This window comes from Bactrocera latifrons, unplaced genomic scaffold, assembly GCF_001853355.1.
Source record: "Bactrocera latifrons isolate USDA-ARS-PBARC rearing strain unplaced genomic scaffold, ASM185335v1 scaffold_2, whole genome shotgun sequence".
NCBI lineage: Eukaryota > Metazoa > Arthropoda > Insecta > Diptera > Tephritidae > Bactrocera > Bactrocera latifrons.
Genome location: NW_017535518.1, coordinates 1,603,656 through 1,623,445, shown reverse-complemented (window position 1 = coordinate 1,623,445; position 19,790 = coordinate 1,603,656). Strand labels below are relative to the sequence as shown.

General features: G+C 35.2%; 1 protein-coding gene across 1 annotated transcript in view; it reads left to right on the top strand.

The window, feature by feature from the left end:
- Nucleotides 1-19,790, top strand: part of LOC108967787 — a 291,336-nt gene that overhangs the window by 195,476 nt on the left and 76,070 nt on the right. The window contains exons 9-11 of the mRNA XM_018931415.1: nucleotides 4,771-4,887; nucleotides 17,841-18,091; nucleotides 18,179-18,316. Coding sequence (XP_018786960.1) covers nucleotides 4,771-4,887; nucleotides 17,841-18,091; nucleotides 18,179-18,316 — 506 coding nt within the window. The remainder of the gene's footprint in view (nucleotides 1-4,770; nucleotides 4,888-17,840; nucleotides 18,092-18,178; nucleotides 18,317-19,790) is intronic.

Below are 19,790 nucleotides of genomic sequence, written 5' to 3'. Positions count from 1 at the left end.
AAGGCCATTTCTATAGCAAACCAACAAAGCCAATGCGAATCGAAAGCTCACATGACTTCAAGGTCAAGAGATTTTAGTAAAATTTAGTAAATGTTAAGCATGTCCAAAAGTACGTGAGTCGCCATTTTTGTTATACCGTAAATAATTTCCTAGTCGGATAACTGTCAACTAGCTGTCAAAGTGAACACTTGTATTCGGTAAATTGGTAAATTACCATGGAAATTTTTGCATTGAACCAACATTTAAAAATTCGGGAAAAATTATATTCAAAAACGTGTTATGAGCGCATCACATCGGCAATGAGATGTAATAGTACTAATTTTTAGTATGTTCGGCAGACGAAAAAGTCTTTTCGTAATTCTTATTTTTTTTTTTTTTTATATTTTTACTAATAAATGTTTAAACAAATATGTACCATTTTGGTCGATTTCTTTTTGCTATTTTTCCGATACAGACATTATTCCTGCGTTGTAAAGCTTTTCTGGTTTCTCGGCAGAAACAACGACAAGTAATATTCACAGACTTCTCTTGAAGGCAACTTTACTCCATTAAGGAAGTTCTGCATTGACCGAAACAAACGGTAGTCAGGGCTATATGTTGGCTGAATCAGAACTTCAGAGCCAAGTTCCTGTTCATGAGTCATGCATTTAGTATGTCCGTGTCAACTTTGCAATAGTATTAGTTTAAAGTGTTATAATAACTAGAACGAAGTTGTGCTAGATTCTCAAGGCAACTGGAATTTTATGTCTGCTGTGGGTGGTGGTTTAACACCAAGTACGCCAGTCACTGGAAGAAAGTGGTTAAAGCTGTTTATACCTGTCAGTGCATGTCTGAATTTAGTTGCGTCCGTGGTCTGGAAGGCGTATAGTTCAATGACGTCAATGCAATCAAGGCATGAACTCTTGATATTCTTAGGAAGCAGCTCCGCTTTATGCAGACAACTTCAGATATGATTTCTAGGAAAAAATTCAAGCAGAAGCTGCTTAAAGAGCATTGTATTGTGTTTCTCTAACGGAATCATACAGGTCTCACTATGTACGCGTTCGACAAGAGACATCTGGATTCATGCTTTCCTCCGCATTTCACTCCATCCTGGTGACCAAATCGGTACTACGTAGTTAATACCTTGCCAGCCGATTACCTTGCATTTTGCCAATGATGTGTTTTTTGTTCTTTCATACTTGACTTCAGGATGGCGGCACTGTAGTTTGATAATGATCTTAGAGTTGTTGACAGTCGGTGTTTTATGGCCATTGATAGTAAGATCCAGTCTATATTCTTTCGTCCAGTTCGTTACAATGATACAGCGGTCATTGTAATAGTAGGGGAAAGTAACAAACCCAGGAGCGAGAAATATCGCAGTGTAGTATATGATAGTTACTACGACTATTGTCGTGTTTTTTTTTCGAAATTTCAACGCTAATTAAATAAAAACGTGTAAAATATTTATGCAATCCTCTCTGATGCAGTAGTATTTCCCAACTTTCTGGAAATTTGCGGATTTCGCTCCAAAAAAAGTGTATCAATTCGGCATTCAAAACTTAAATAAGCCAATTTGTTCCCATGATTGGATACGAAACTTTCCTGATGCTGTTTTCCATAAAGTTTTTAACCGATTTTGCAACATGAAGTCGAGTGTTGTCATGATAGAAATTTCAATTATTGCCTCTTGTCCAGTTGGAAATTCCGAGCGTTTTTCGGCATCGTTGGTAATGTTCTGCACTAATGATTTCATGCGATTTTAGAAGCTCAAAATGAAGCCGCCCCTTTTTATCCAAAGAAATTCTGGGCATTACCTTAGCGTCATGGATATTGGCCTTTATCGTTAATTAAGCTGGTTGGCCAGCTTCCTTATATGATTTTTTGCAATAAGAATTGTCGTAATGGATTAATTTTTTATCATCACCAGTCGGAGTCCGAGACAAAAATAATTATTTTTATTAGCGTTCAACTAACATCTCTGACATGCAAATTTGGCTCCAATTCATATGACATAAAGTTTCGTTGATTTCGAATTTTGAACGACTTTTAAAAGCTTTGCGAGCTCTTTTATTGTTTGGTAACAATCTTCAACAATCTGTCCTGTTTGCTTAGAAAGTTCTTAATTTTCTAAGCCAAATTCACCACTGTCGACTCGAGAAAACCCCTTTGTAATTGTATGCATGTACACTTCCAATTTTTCCATTTGGAAAGCATCATAGCGCAGTAGATAAGCTCAGTTGAACTCCATATTGTCAATGTCACCCTTGATTATTCATAAGAGAAAGTGAGTAACAAGTATGTGCAAGTTAATAACAAAATATCAGAAGCAATTGTATTAAATTTGTTGACGAATGTGTGCTAACTTGGTGACCCACTCTGAATTTGGGTAAAAGAAAAGTTTTGATATCCTTTAAATGTATCAAATATACTGAAAAAGACGCTCATAGATAATAACTTTCCAAAGGATGTGCGAAATAATTGAAATTGAAAATATAATCGAGTTACTCTATCTCTTGGCCAAACGCATGAATATAGTTACATACCAATACTTGCCAGCCAATCTTATGTATATGTATTAAGATGCCGTATATAATTTTTTTCAGACATACATGTACCATCGGTATTACTACTAGAGACTGTCTTGGAAAAGGTGATTCCGAAGATTTACCTCAGCCGCCATTTCTATCAATAGTCAACAAAATAGTTCTGAATAATGAAATATAATTAGTTTTTAATAATATATTCTTAGATGCTGAAATATAATTATATTTAATGATTTGATTTCCTATTTTTGGCTACCACAAAAAATGTCCAAAGTTAGGACTATTTAAAGAGCTAAAGACTGTCTTTAAGCGTAAATAGCCACAATTGTCGTTTTAGTAATGTGAACAATCACAAGCAGACTATCAAATCGATCTAAAATTCAGAAGCAGTGATTGTTGTTTGCTGTGATGTTCTGTTGATTCTGGGTGGTCACTAGGGTTGAGTGCAGAGTTTGTACGACTGCATTTCGTGGGTTTTCCAAATACCACACCCACATCCCAGTGCAAATGTGATCTTATGAAAACTTGTTTACGTTTAAATAACACCCAGTGGTTGAAGATTTTCACTCTAGCATATTGCTTCTAGCCATACTCCTACCAATCCTCTATTATATCAGTGTAAGCTTCTTCTTCAGTGTAAGCACAGTAGTCAAAATGTTGGTTGAACATTACCGTATTAAAGCATTACTTAATAAATTATTATTTTAAAATCGAATAACTTATTGATTATATCAGATCAGCTATACGAAGCACAGCTCTCATACAACAATACCAATAACCACTAACGTAACCAAACTAAAAAGTTTTCTAATCGCATACCAACAGCCTTGCAATCTAAATATATATTCGTTAGTTTCCACACACATACAAAGAAAGTTTTCATACAAATATTGGCCAATTGCAGATAAACGAGTGTGCTCACTTGCAACAACAAGAACATTTAACCTTCTACACCAACAATTTTAACTGCAGAAGCCGCACATTTGTTCAGGTGCAAGCCGGCCGCAACAACCATGGCCACATTTTAACTACAACCACACTTGTGGCACACAACCACTGCTTGAACATTTTTCAACAAATCAAACAGAAAGTGAATGCGCTAACGGTAGCGTAGAATGAAAAAGCAAAAGCAGCACAAAGCAACAAATCATATAAATAACGAATGTGGCAGCTCAGCTAAAAAGCAAAGAGGTGCCCTTACAAGGCAATGAAGATCAGCAACAACAACATGCAGTTGCTCATAATAATGGTGCTGATGATCATGCTGATGAAGGCAATGCTGATGATGGCAATGCTGTTAATGGTGAGCCTGCTGATGGCGGTGACGACAGCAGTTCCCGTTACATAGTTGAGCAAGTGCAATTTTTCATTCTGATGCACTCACGGCCAATTCACGGCAGCCACAAATTTTCGAACGTCTTTGCTTCCTGCTTTGTGCCCGCTTATATACCTGCTCACATCTGCCATCAGGCAAACGCTGCATATGCCACATGTGTGTACATATGAGCTTGTGTGCTGCCTTTACCCTTCAAGGTAGCAAATTATGGAAAAATGCGTCTGCTTGCTCAAAAAAGATCGTAGTTTATTAGATTTCACTTTTGTCGGAAGTTATTTGCTTTTACACACACAGTGACTACTTCCCATTTTTTTCATGCGTGCCAGTGTGCGGGCTTTGAGTACCCTTTTAACTGAGTTTTTCTGCAACTTTCCCACAGGATGTGCCGCAAATGCACACAAATTCATGTGAAATGTTATAACTAAGAAACTTAGAAAAAATATTTGAAGCAAGGCAAGGTTTGAATAGGTTATACGCGAACATTTCATACTTGTACCTTCAGGTACATAAGGATTGTTCCCTATATAGGGTCTAAGATGAGTTTTCACTCGATTTTATTCATTCTAGGAATTCATAAGAAAAATATGCTTTGAGAATTGTATTAAGATGACTCGCTCGAAAATCTCTTTTCTGGGTATATGGTGTATAAAAGCCACGCCCATTTATTCAAAATTCAGCGTGAGCAAAACTATTATACTCTTTAGCAACAAGTTGCATGAGTATAAAAATCTCACACACACTCTTACTAAATTTTTCCCAGTGTACTCTTGCTGGCATATGAATATTATCAAAGTCTAGCACAACTTTCTCTAAGCGCACTTTTCACAATTTTTCTTCATTTCTTATTCTTAACTTTTTTTGACATTCACTTTGTATTCAACATCTCTCATCTCTCTTGCTCTTTTCCAGGTCGATACGTATCTGCAGTTAAAGGGCACACAGCTGGAACGTGAGATGGCAGCCGAAATAATTTTGCACATTCTCGACAAAGTCATGCAAAATACGCAATCACTTAATAGCCAACAGGTAAGCGCATTATGCTCTTCTACGACTTTCTCCCATTGCAATTTGTGCGCAGAAAACTTAAAGCATTTAAGACAAACACATATTCAACTGTTCTTTATTGCATAAGAAACGTTTTTAAAACGATTATTACAGTCGTACTAACTACAACAGAAATTTCATTTTTTTTTTTTTTTTTGGAGTTTCGGTAACTCAGACGGCATGGCTTTGATTTTTGCAAGGACATTTAATTTGGTGTTTTTGCTTGGAAAAAACATTTAAAATGAGGGTCTTTTGAAGTCAAATCTGGAGAATTGGATTCAGTATTAGCCATTCGAGCGAATATTTTATAGTATTTCAGGCTACTTGAACGATCTGAATTTTGTGTGATTGAAACCTTAGTTGAAAACAAATGTAAAACGTCTAAACTTCTAGTAACCAAATTTAACATAATTAAACGAGTAATGTTATCGAGTAATGATCACGGCAGTTATTCACGACATTTACGTTTATATAGTATAACATACTTGAACGATTACTTTCAATATAATGCACTGAAGTTAAACTATTCATAAGCAAAATTTTTGCCGATTTACGCTGGCACACCGTGTATATATTGATTAAATGATATAATAATACATTTTAAACCCTTTTCATAATTTTTTGAACTTTTCTGAGAAAAGAAACAGTAAACTTTTTTTTTAAGGAGTTAGATTATTTTCCTATTGAATGTTCTTCTTTGAAAAAATGTATGTTTATTTTTAATAAAAATTAATTTTGTTTGTATTTTCACAATGTCACAAACGGAATTGTAATATAAATGTTGCACATTTTAATTTAAATAAAAATAAGTATCGACGAACGCGGCGACGAGAATCCTGTTCTGACTTGCTGGAAAAGTCTAATCGCCGTAGAGTAGCGGCGTAGTGTCTCGGCAAATGTTGATGTGCTGCTTGTGTTGATCGAATTGTTGATGGGCACAGTGTATGTGACTAATTGTGTTTCCCATCCTGTTGTCCATCCTTTTTGTTTAGTGGGTAGGAGTACAGGTGTGGTGAGTTGTATTGTATTGACATCAGCTGTGGTGAATTGCGCTGTTGCATTAGGATGCACCAGTTTTACCGGGTAGAAGGGGTGGATGCTTAACTCATTTAAACCCTTTCTCCCTAAATATAAACATCGCAAGGTTTCCTATGTCAAACTGGCCAAAAATATATGCAAATATATGAAACGAAAAATAGTTAGACAAAATCATTTGAACACCGTTTTTTGTAGTACTGTTAGCAAATTTTATTTTGTTTATAAGTTGATTTTCTGTTTTGTATATTTTTTCTGGCACTTTTTATTACAAGCCATAAAGATTTCTGTTTCTGTTCAACAATTCTGCTTTTGAGTTGGATTTTTTTTAATTATTTTTTAAATTAGTCCCTGAGCGCTTTATAATATATTACAAGTCGTTTACATTTGCATTTCTGAAATTAATTTTTTTTTCTGTTCAACAATTCTGCTTTTGAATATAAACAAATTTTACCTTTACATTACAAATCGTTTATAATTCTGTTTGTGATTTTTGTTTCCATTTTCTGTGCATTTCTTCATATTTCTGTTTAAGCTTATTTCAATGCATCATTAAACGCTTTATTACAGAAGTCGTTTACTTTTGGTTTCTAAAAACTGTGTCTGGGTTGTATTTCTGTTTGTGTTTATTATTTTTCAATTGCTTCATATTACAAATCGCTTGAATTCATATAAGCTGATTTTCATGGAACTCTACTGATCAAGTGCCCGTAATATGTTTTATTTCGTTCTGATTCTGATCGAAAAATTTGCTTTTTGATTTTATTTCTGTTTAAACTCCTTTCAATGAGTTCCTAGTCACTTTGTATTACAAATCTTTAAAATCAGTTCCTGGGTTGTTGTTTGTTTCGTTGCTTTTAGTCACACTTACCGCGGCACTAGATATTTCGGCAAAATTTTTAATTTAAAAAAAAGAGACTTGGGTTGGTTTTTTTTATTTTTTATTTTTTATTTTTTTCTCACAAGATAACAATCTTCGTGTCGGCGCCGGTGTTTTTCATTGAGTCCTTTACCAAAGTGGTTTCTGAAAGGAAAGTTCATGTTTTTGTCGTGAAAATTATTTGAGCCATTTTATAGTTTTTTAAAGACGTCCGAGCGTTTGAAAGTAGGAGGAACCGTAATCCGGAACTTTCAAGACGTTTTTCCCGAAACAGTGTTTTCAAAGTCGGTGAGGAATATTTCTCCGAAACGGCTTGACCGATTGACTTGAAAATTTCACCCGATCTTCTTAAATACTGTTGCCAGGTATTGATCGAGGGGATAAAGTTTTTAATAGAAATCGGTTTTTAAGGGGGTATTCTACTCTAGAAATTAAATTTTAGGCAGTTTTTTGAATTTTATTACAAAAAAAAAAGAAATATTTTTACTATCAATTTTTTATGGTGTTTTACTGATATCTTAAGAATACAGAAAAAAATTTGCAAAAAAATATTAAAAATTAAAATAATTTGAGGGGGGGGGGGGGGTAGAGACAGGTGTAAAAAAATGGCGCATCCTGGTGACATTGATCCTGACTCTTCTGGTAGTCTGAAACAAAAACTCAAAATAAATTCTTAATCAGTAAGGACGCTGTTATAGTCCCTTTTGCAGGGAGCACGATTTTTTTTTTTTTTTTTTTTTTTTTTTTTTGAAAATGGCTACTGCCCCCTTAAGGGGTTATCCAAATTTGTTTTTTTTTTTTATTAACTTTCTGGAGAGCCTTTTTATTAAATATATATATAAAATCTATGAGCATTTAGCGAATTTAAGGTATTATAAGATATCATATTTTATTAATAAAAATATTGGGTTCTGTCGTTCCTGTAGAGATCTTGAAACTTCGCCACAAAAACGTGTTTGGCGTTGAGGAAGATATCTCTGATCCTAAATATCTGATTTAAAAAAACCAAAAGGATTACTTTTAGGATAGATAAATACAGGTACTGATCGCAGAAATAGTCAAAATTTTGATTACATGCAAAACGGCGGCTTCCCAACAAAAAATCTTTTTTTGCACGAAAATATACGCCTTAAAAGGAACTTAAAGGCGATTCGAAATTTCTAAGCTTCAGGAAATATGTAATCCCATTTTCGCACTGTTACAAACACCGTAAATATCTAGGATATATTAAGCACCTTAATATATGCGCACACATATACAACACACGCATATGCCGTTAAATTAGATTTCCTTGAATGAAGGCGCACAATCAAAAAAAAAAACCAAGAAATAATCGCGTTACATCAAAGTCACGACAAGCAATTGCGCCGACATAACATACGCATGAGAGCGGCAGCACAACAAAAATAAAACCAAAAACAAGCAACAAACACATCAAATTGAAGCAATCAACTGGCGACGGCAACAACAATGGCAATAAGAAACCGACTGCGCTTTGACTAAAGCCAATAACTTGCGAAACTTTATTGGCAGTTTGGCAGCGATGACGTCGAAAATCTTGCTCTGACGCATGCAATGACTTTTAACGCTCACATGCACAATAACAACAACAACTAGCAGTGTAACTGAAACAAGTAATAGCCGCGAGCTGTCTGTAAAGAGCGTGAGCAGCAGCAGGAGAGGGGCCAGCGGCGCCGGCAATTGTTGCTTTTGGCTTTGCCTCATTGTTTGCAGCAAATTTAGAAGAAATCGTTGAGCGTTGGACGCGATGCAATGGCATGTGGATAATGTGGCAAATGCAGAAGCGAGCGCGCATACCCTTACAATGTCAGCACAGGCGGCGCATGCCGTTGCTTGATGGAAAAGGGGGGGTATGCTACATATCTATATTTATATATAAATATACATATATAGTACGTAAGTATATATGTATGTATATACCTTTGTATAGAATGCGTGTGTCTGCCTAAAATACTACATATACCAACAAATAGTTCGCAAATTCGGAAATTCGCTGTTTTCCATCTCGTTGCGCACCGCTCGCCGCGCCAAATGGCTGTTTGTCGTGTTGTTGCTTGTCGCGCCGTTACGCCGTTGCGCCTTGCGCCGTTTTCTAGGTATATATGGTATTTATATGTTGTGCGCCTTTCAGTGATTGCATCGGCGCTTCTGTTTTCAATACTTTGATCCACCGAACCAACTCTTCTCACTTCTTTTTCGGTACCAACGTTATTTTGATTTTCACTGCAAGTTCAAATTTTATTTATTATTCAGCAGCACTTCACTCGCTGTTGCCAACACACAGTTAGCTCATATGTAATATTGCAGTACATACCCAGTAGGAATCATGAAAAGTTTTGAGGAACTTTAATTTTTAAAGTTTTTAGTAGAAAATAATGAAACATAGTTATCTTAAATATTTATTCTGGAAATGTTTGCCATCCAACAGAAACTTATAAAATACAGTTATCAAATTGATATATTATTTTTTGGCAAAGAGTTGCCGTCTGGCCAAAAAGCTATTAAATATAGTTACCAAATAGAAAAATTTTGAAATCAAAAATTATTAAATACAATTATCAAAATAATGTAATTGATAAATTATAGAAATTTATTTATGCATATTGTGAAATACATAGAGTTACCCCCCAGCAAAAAAATTATTAAATATACATTACAATTATCAAATCAATATATTATTTCCTGACACGGAGTTTCCACCTGAGAAAAAATTATAAAATATAAGGCCACATTGATATGTTCTAAAAATCTCTGATCTATATAGATTTTGTAATAGAGTTACCATTTGGCAAAAATTTAGAAATACAATTATCAAAAATATATATTTGATATACTTTGTTAAGATTGATTCAAGCAAATTTCGGCATAACCTTTTCATCTAAATAAAATTATAAAATTCAGTTATCAAGTAACTTATTATTGTTTGTTATAAAGTTCCAATTTGTCAAAAAAATTATAAAATATCAGTACCAAATTGATATTTTTTAGAAACATGTGATTTATGCATATTTTGTCACAGAGTTGCCGCCCAGAAAAAAATTATAAAAAGGAAAATCTAGTTATGGTATCATAGAGTTGTCATTTAGAAAAATAAATTTTTCTGAGTGATAACTGACTTGGGATAATGACATTTTAGGATGTATTATTATCTTTTTTTCCCATATACATATGTATTGAAAATATTATAAAAATTTTAGTTACCATTTTTTATTAGAAAAATGTTTTTTAATTTTTTTTAAATAAATATTAAAAATACTTAAAATTTAATTTTTAGATATATTAATCCAGAATCGTGAGTGGAAAAACTATTTAAATTTAAAATTTTTAAAGCTTATATTTTAAATTTTAAACTTTTGTAATTTTAAATTTTTAAATTTTTTCCTTAATCCTTCGTCAATTTCCTGATGGGTATGTTTGTAGTTTCACATACTCACCACCACACAAGGGAGGACCATATACGCACTACTATACACATATACATATACAATAGGGTGAGACATTAAATGCAAGAATTTTTCAATTAAAAAATATACATTAGGGTCAACCAAAAATAAAAATTAAAAAAGAAACTGAATTGGTTCACTGTTGACAACACACAATGATTTTAAGTCTAGGAATTTTTCTATAAAAGAAAAAACCTTTGAAGGTAGATTTTTTTAGAAATTTCAAGCTCTGGAGAACTCCTCGGTATTAATTATTGATCTATAAGTACATGGCTAAAAAGTTAGAGAATTACACTTTTTTTTAGGAAAAACTTGAATGCTCACCAAATCCTTAAAAATCCGTTTCAGATAGATTTTATTTTGGTAAAAGTGTTTTCTCTACAAGGTTTGGCGATATAAAAGTCTTGATTCTAAACGTTTTTAAAAATTATAATTTTTTAATAAAAAATATTGTTTTAAGCGTTAATTGAACAGAAATTATTTAATGCTTACCGACACCCTTTAAAATTACGCGAAATACCCTGTCTTTGAGGGTTATTTTTTTTCCTTCTAAATAAGTTCTTCTTAACGCTTAAAATCAATTCAACTTTTTTTGGCCCACCCTAACACCCAAAATATATACAAATACCGTCTGCTATTTGTTATCTCCCAACTATTGATTGTTCGAAAGCTTGTAAAAATTTAAATTCAATTTAGTGCAGCAATGATGCACGAATTGTACCAACAAACGAAAGCTTCTAACAATTTAATGCGTCGAGATTTGTACAGCAGCATAGATTCAGGCGCGATTGCCATGTGCAAAACGAATAAATTCCAGCAATTTGGGAGAGATAGCAATTTCTTGTTTGTTGCGGTTCGAAATGCGTGACAGAAAAATGTAAGTGTATATGTGAAAGCATTGATTGGTTAATCGAAAGACAGATCATTTTAAATTTTGTATACAAAAAGGTTTAAAATTGGTTTTAAATTCGTTAGTGGATGGATTTTTGGATGGAAAAAATTTTTAAATGTGGGGTTATAACCGATTATTTTCGATAATCGGCCTTGAAAATGTAGAAAACAAGTATTTTCTTGAAATATTATTATTTTTTTAGTATTTATTTTAAACCCTTCAATAATTAAATTTTTATTGTAAAAATTGTAAAAATATTTTTTTTTGTTGTTTTGAATTTTGTATATTTTGATAGTTAATACTATGAGAAATAACCTTAAAAAATTTTAAATGAATATGTCAACTATTTTGTGATATAAATATGAAATCATATTTAAGGTCACTCATACGCCACGTGCACCCAGCCATTAATAGCATGAAGTCATGAATTTCAGCAAGATTTGTATTTCAGCAGCTTTAAAATACTTTTCGACTTCGCTTTTATAACTTCACTGAAAATAAATATTATTCTCATTTCACACAAGCAAATAAATAAATATTTTGCAAGAAAATAATCCTTTCTGCCATAAATAGAATTTCACGGCTCATAAGGTCGTTAACACATCTATTTCTCTATTGCTTTCAACTTCGATATCTAGAGATTAAACATAAATTATGAGTCATAATTTTGTTTCAAGCTGCCAAGTGCAGGGTTATTATAGCAAATATATTGTAAGCTAGAAGCAATCAACTCACAAAAGTAAAAATGGCAGGGTACAAACTTCAAAGCTTATAACATGCAAGATAGCAGCACGCCAACACGCAGCAGACAGCTCAATAGACTGAGAAACGGCGGTAATAAATCAAATTATGCTTATTGACTCCAAGTAATGGCTTTATAAAATGCTGAACAGAGTTTCTAGAAGAAGGGGGTGCTTTGGGAGTACATTGACACAGGAAGAGTAGCGCCTCAATAGAGGAGCTGAAGCGTTATATGAAAAAAAAGTTTAAAAGTTTAAGTTAAAACCATAAATTAATGGCGCAAACATACAGCAAGAATCAGGGTAATTATAATTACATAATACAAATAATTATTATAAGGAAAATGAATTTTGAATGAAGAGAAGCGCAGGCTTAGCTGCATAATTGAAACACAGCGCGTTAATTGACAGTTGTGTCTTTATGGCAAGGTTGTTAGGATGATATACTAGCTGTCTTACAACGCGTCTAGCCCTAAAATATTGTAACTCTATTGTCTCTTTTCTGCACCTCATAAAACCAAAAAAAAAATATATATAATGTCTCTTCTCTTTCAACCAAAGCTTTACATTTTATAGTCTCCTCTTATTCTACCTTCTAACGCTTTCAAAAATAGTCATTATGTAGCGTTCTTTTCTTTTATAATATATATTAATAGTCAACAAGTTACGTTAGCCTGCATGTTCAGCAAATCAGGGATTGATTCCACCGAAACTCAACTATATATACATATATAACATATTAGATTATTAAATATCTACAAGTAGTCAGAAGCATCTAAATTCCTTCTTTCTGGAACCCAACACTACAAGGAAATCAAAGCATTCCTTCACCGTCTTTGATGAAACTGAGAATACTTTAGTGTTTTTCGAAGCTGTTTAAGTAAAATGTATATATAAGTATATATTGTGAGCACATTCTTTGTCAGAACAAAAAATAGTAATTAAACTATGATATCTGTTTGAAAGCTGCTGTAGTGGTCTGTTAGAAAGAAGGCCCCTATGGTGTCTGGTTTTGCTGAAAATACGTCACTTTCCACTCATCAATGGAAGTTTTCCCTGCGTCCCTATCCGCCTCGCCTGTTTTCCACTCTTATTTCGGAGAGAAGGCAGTTTTGGAGATTAAGTTTTTATGCATATATATTTCTCCGCTGCTGAGGAAAGGGCCACAATGAGACTCATTAATTCATTTCGGTCTTGTGCTAGCATCATTGATTGACTCAAACTCTTTTAGACCAAACATATTTCGATATCCAAATTTCTTCTCCAATTTAGAGCGAGTAGACCTTTCTGGCGGCTGCTTTATGGATTCCAGTCGATAGCGTTCTAAGTGATTGTCCTTTGATCCTGTCTCTGCATGTCCGAACCGCTATTTTCCATTGAGAATTTCGGTCAAAAGGGATGTTTGCGCGTGACCATAAGTACAAGTTAACGACGGTGACGGGCCAGATAATACAGCAAATAATGCGAAGGCATCGATTGGTGATAAGTTGCATCTTTTAGGTGTTAGAAGCCACGAGATGCCATGTTTCACAGCCGTATAGATGTGTGAACTTGATAGCTTCCTTCATCTTTTTCATACAGTTGGTGATGTCTTGCTTTGATCCTTCATTTACTATTTAGTTAAGTCACTAAAAAGCATTTCACGTTTTCGAGTTCTGAGCATGTATAGATGGCATTTCTTTGGTTGGCCGATGTTTATGCTGACACCGAGTTTAGCTGTAATTCTTGCAACGTAGCTGGGTGTCATGTGCATGCCACTGAATATATGTCTAGGTCTTCGAGGCATCAATTCAAACCCAAGATAATTCCTTTCATTTCGCGCGCAGCTTTCTCCATTACTACATCCAATACGATGCTAAACGAAAGCGTCGACAGTACGTAGCCTTGACGTACGTCCACTCCAGCTTTTATTCGAGTACTGATCTCTCTTACAAAATACGTCAACTCGATTCCTCTATTGTATAACCCCATAGTATAACGCTTTTATTAATTCAATTAGTTTAAAGCGAATCCTTCTTTAAACTAAAGTATTTCAGATTTCAGAAAACGCATAATATATGTTGCGGTGTGTTGTACGCCTTCTGGAAGTCGAAAAATTGTGAGATAGAGCGGGGAGCACCCAACTACTGATTGTTCTATTATAACATATAGAACATTTAGTCGGTCAACGCAGAAACATCGTGGACGAAAGCCTGTTAGTTCTTAGAATCTAACTTATTGCCTTTCTTTGAGCGATTGATGATCGTACCTTTCTATTTGCTGTAGGTAAAGCCGTTGTTCGGCTCAGACATCCTCGAATGTGAGACCAATTATGCAATCTATGGTTCACAGTCCCAGAGTTCATAGTTTAGGGACTTGTTTGCGTTTATAGAGACAAAGACGACGACTAAATCGGTTCAGCACGTCACGCTGATCATTTTTTCCATTATCATTTATAGGGTCCCCGACAATACATTGTATTACACATTTCGTGGTGAACATAATATACTCTGTTAAAAGTTTAAAATTCCGCTAGTCTTCATAATATCTATTCTATATATAAATCTTCCTTTACAACTTTCTGTTCAATACTTTCGATCTGAATACCAGATTTTTCAATGACAACTTATACCATTACTTTAACACCTGAAAATAAAAATATTTTTCAATACAGTTATATTTAGATATAATAAATTGTTCTCACATTTGCTTAAATATAAGCAGTTAACAAGCGGAAAATCACTGTTTAACTGTGAGCAACTTGGAAAATTTCATATTCAGATATTTTCTGTTTGTTTTCTAAACAATTTCGGAAAATGTATTATTTCATTTTTCCACTTTATTTCATACATAAGCAGAATGCTTTTCATAAAATCAAGTGCCTATGCTGGCTAAAAATAAACAAAAATTTGTTTTAGCAAAAATTCTGGTATAGAAAATGTATGAAATTTTATGCATGTCAATATGTCCTCCCGTCTGCCGACTCAACTGTAATGAATCGCCTAAGCTCAGCTCAGTTAAAAAGTCAACAAATAAATCCGGCTGAACATGGAATACTTAAACGATATAAATAAGATGACACAGAAATTAAGTACCATGTAATTTATATGTCAATGTCAAGCCTGATTTGGCAGAGCGGATATTGGTAGCAAAGTTAGCGTGTAGACTGTTGTTGTCCGCATGCGTCTCTGCGTTTTATGCTGAGCTGTCAATTTGTTAGTTATAAATTAAGCAAACAAATTGACGCAATAAATAAATAAAGACAAATAGATTGACGTTTGTTGACAAATTTATTTATTAATGCAGACTAGAACAAGCGGTGATAATTTATTTGTATGAGAAATTAGGTCAAAGTCAGAGCTAGCATTTATTATAAGAGCTTAGCTTGGAATATTAGACAACATTAATTGAAATCGGTTAAATTAATGGAATAATGGGATGTCAAAGGTTAACTTTACGTTCGTACGTTGTTCATTAGATTTTCGCTTTTCCGTAAAACAATTCCCAAGTAATTTGCAAATCAAGCAAGAGAGTAGAAGGATTTATCATTTTTCGGACATAACTGATTAGGAGCCACCTTTTGCCAATGGCTCTTCTACAGCAGTGCAAGGCAACCGATGCCTTCCATATTCGGCTTCCATAAGAACTTTCTATCCAGGATAAGCCCTATATATCTCACTAGGTCCACTGGTTGCAGACGGATGTCTCTCATTAGCGACAGCGATGCAGCCGGAATCTTGTACCTTATAGTAAATAAAACCATCTCGGTTTTATTTGGGTTGATGAGGAGACCTATTGGTTACGACGCCGAGGAATACCGAGGTCAATTCGTAAACAGTACTCAGAAACTTGCCTTTGACCATAAGCTCTACATCTTCTGCATAGGCAATCACCCTTTAACCACGACCTTCAAGGTTTTTTAAGTAGGTCAATAAAGACCAGGATCCGTAGAAGAGGAGAAAAATTCCACTTTGTGGGGTTCCCCTACTTGAGGTTTGATTCAACCCCAAGAACGTACAGAGCAGTAACGACTGCCTTCGGGAGGAAAGCTTCCTCAATATCATACCATGACACGATAGTATGCGACCTAGGGTCTATTATGCCCCAGGGATATAACACAGTCTTTTGCAGTACGCATAGATAGTTGCCAACTAGTTGCATAACACCTTAAGAGTCTATTGCAGCTGAACTGATATGATACCATCCGGTCCAAGGGACCTAAAGAGTCTGAGCGAATTGATCATTGAAATCAAGTGTCGTTCATCCAGAAGGCTGACAAAGATCGGGCAATCATAAGCACTCCGAGAGATATACCCTTCGAGGACGTGTTGCGCTGGAAGGGAACAGCCGAAATTTTCTTTCTTTAAGATAACCCGGAGATACGGGGTTCTTTGCAAGAGTATGCCTGAATCTAAAGGACTCATGGCAGCCCTCCATTTTTTCGCAGACGCTTTTCACCGAAGTCTTCTTTGCTTTCCTTAACTCGTACTTGTATATTGGAAGTTGCGATCTATAAAACGACCAGTCGTCAGTGGACCCACATCTACGGGCCTTCTTGAATAAACGTCTGTAAGACGATCCTATTTCCTTGAATTCTATAGTCCACCAGAAAGGTTTCTTTCTGCCTTTCGGTGTTTTAGTGGACAGGCGCTCCCCAGTTTAGCATGCCGAGCTCAAGACTTCGATCCACCGGTCTAGTTTTCGACGAAGCAGTAAGTTAACAGAGGCCACATTCGAAAGAATCTCATCAGCTGTTCGAAACTGAAGACGGAGTCACCCCCTCGCGCTTAGTGCATTAAAAACGCTGAGAATCACCTGGAATTTTGGACGGCCTTGGCGTGGTGTTTTTGGTTTTTCTCCATTTTCATATTTGTTAGCTCATTTGTATGTCAAACTCATAAACCCATGTCTCATCGGCAGTTATAATGCTCCCCATATATTTGGAATCGGAATTCAGGCGATCAAGCATGTCCAAACAGATATATTTACGGTACTCTTTTTGAAAAAATTCAGCTTTATAGGAACAAGTCAAGCAAACACGCACTTCATACCCAAAATGTCCCCAAAATTATTCGAACGAACTCGCGAGAGATGTCGAGCTCTTCTATCACCTCTCTAACACTTTCCTGGCGGTTTCCAAGCACCATCCATCACTTTTTAAATATTTTTATGAGTTGAAGAGGTTTAGGGAGATTTGCCTACAACCATCTTACGAAAGTGTTTGAAGAATATGTACCAATCGTAGGATTGTGAATTTGATAAAACTGAATCTCAACAAGCCTTATACAACATTCATAAGACACGAAATTTGGATAGAAATTTGAAATCTGAGACAAATTCCTTTGTAAAAATCGCAATGCACTAATGAGGTATACCGATTTACACAGCTGCTGTAAAAAACTGGCTGACACATGGTGCTCAAATTCAGCATAGTACTTAAGGACAATCCTACCAACTTAGCAAAATACATTTTTTTAATAATAATAATATTTTTAAAATAAACTGTACACCTAAACTTAAACTAAGTTCTTGAAATTAAGAAACTTTTCCAAAACCTGCCCTAACTCAACGCACTCTAGCCTACACCAAGCAAAAGAAACTTAAACTAGCCACACTGCACTTAACGCAAAATAGCGAAACAGAACTCAAAATTACAAAAACTCACTCACAACACACGCTTGTGCCGCAAAACCAGAAACCAATCTGTCTTCAACTTAATTTCCCAAGTTAGATTGTAACAGGTGTGCCGCAGTAAATCACTCACGTCGGCAACACTGTGCCACTCAATAGAGTAAACCCTACACGTAATTTAATTATGTACGTCTTCAACACAACACAGGCGATTACCTTTCACTTAACTTGCTTATACTCGTATTTACAGTTTGTTGTTGTTTTCTTTTTTATTTCGCACTGACTCGTGTTTCACTTTTCAATTTCACTTGCAGCAAATTAAAAAATTGCAACTCTTAACACAATCAGCAGCGTTGAACCGTGAAACAATTGCAGCATCTCAATTAGCAACATCAACATCATCCACGTCAGCAGCAGCAGCTGCAGCAGCAGCAGCAGCGGCGGCGGCAGCAACAGCCGACAATAGTGCCATATCATCGGCATCCGCATCCGGCGCTTCAGCTGCAGCGGCAACAACACAAACAGAAATCACTTCAGGCGCGGCAACAGCTGCTGGTAATGCCATGTCACCGGCACGCTCCTCCGCCACCGCAACGAATTCGGCGCTCGCAACATTACTGCGCAACGATGGCGCCACACTTGGTGGTGGTAGCGGTGGTAGTGGCAATGCTGTTGGTGGCAGCAGTATTCTCACGGTCGATGAGGATTCACTGTCGTTGGATCGTCTAAACTCGCTGCGCATCTATATGACTTCGGTGAAAACGTTGCCGTTTAATTTGAGGATTTACGGGTAAGTGTGCAAACATTGTGATGGTCCGTGTTCGTACTTTGTGTGAGTTTTGTTGTAATAATAGCGCTAGCTGTGAGAAATTTGAGAAATCAAGCAGCAAAAAGTAGCTGCCACAAAGTGCAATTACTTTGCAACGTTGGGCGAAATTTAGTGTGGCAACATGTACATACATAGTTTATATTGTATATATAGCATATATGCGCGTACAATATTAAAGTTTGGCGGATTACTTAGTTGAGTTGAATATGCTATTGTTAGGTGGGAATTGTGGTTAGCCTTGGGATTTATGAAATACTGTATGATAGCTGGGAGTACAGCTGGGTTTTAGAAATTTGCGGTAGCATAATTTATTGAAAGATAAAAAAGGTAAGTCCTAAATGTGATGAGATTGTGATAAATGCATATATTGGGTAGTCGAAAGAGTATTTTCGTATTTTGTCAATAGATGTCGTTACAGTCATATATGGTATCTCCAGTGCTACCAATCAAATTGTGTCATACCATATTGCGTCGAAAAGGCAAGTTTTTAAGCTTTATTTAACAAAAAAAAAAAAATTAAATTCAGGGAAGTTGAAAAAAGTTACAGCGGTTCAAAAACGAGTTAACATAATGAATAAATTTGCTATATTTTGCACGTTTTGTATAAAAAAGGGAAGAATACCACGCAAGCCACTGATGAAAAATGGCAAAAAAAAAATCGACCAAAATGGTGACTAGAAGTATGAGAAGACTTTTTCGACTACCAATATAATATTTTTTTACGGACTACTTATGGCAAAGAGCGAAAGATCTAGTGTTATATAACGTTTACCAAAATGATCAATAGGACGAGACAGGGTGAGTTTCGAATGTCCATCTATATGATCTCATAATCATTAACCGATAACTTGAGCAAAAATGATCGGTAGAAACTCAGGACTATAATCAAAATACTTTCCATATGAGAACATTTAAATTACAATAGCTGCTTTACTCTACAATGAATACCATGGATAAATATTTATATATAACAAGTAAGGAAGGGCTAAGTTCGGGTGTCACCGAACATTTTATACTCTCGCATGATAAAGTGATAATCTAGATTTCAGGAGCGGTTGTGAACCGATTTCATCCATATTTGGTACATGTCATCAGGGTGTTAAGAAAATATTATATACCGAATTTCATTCAAATCGGTTGAGTACTTCCTGAGATATGGTTTTTGGCCCATAAGTGGGCGACGCCACGCCCATTTTCAATTTATAAAAAAAGCCTGGATGCAGCTTCCTTCTGACATTTCTTCCGTAAAATTTAGTGTTTCTGACGTGTTTTGTTAGTCGGTTAACGCACTTTTAGTAATTTTCAACATAACCTTTGTATGGGAGGTGGGCGTGGTTACTATCCAATTTCTTCCATTTTTGAACTGTATATGGAAATGCTTAAAAGAAACGACTCTATATAATTTGGTTGACATAGCTGTAGCAGTTTCCGAGAT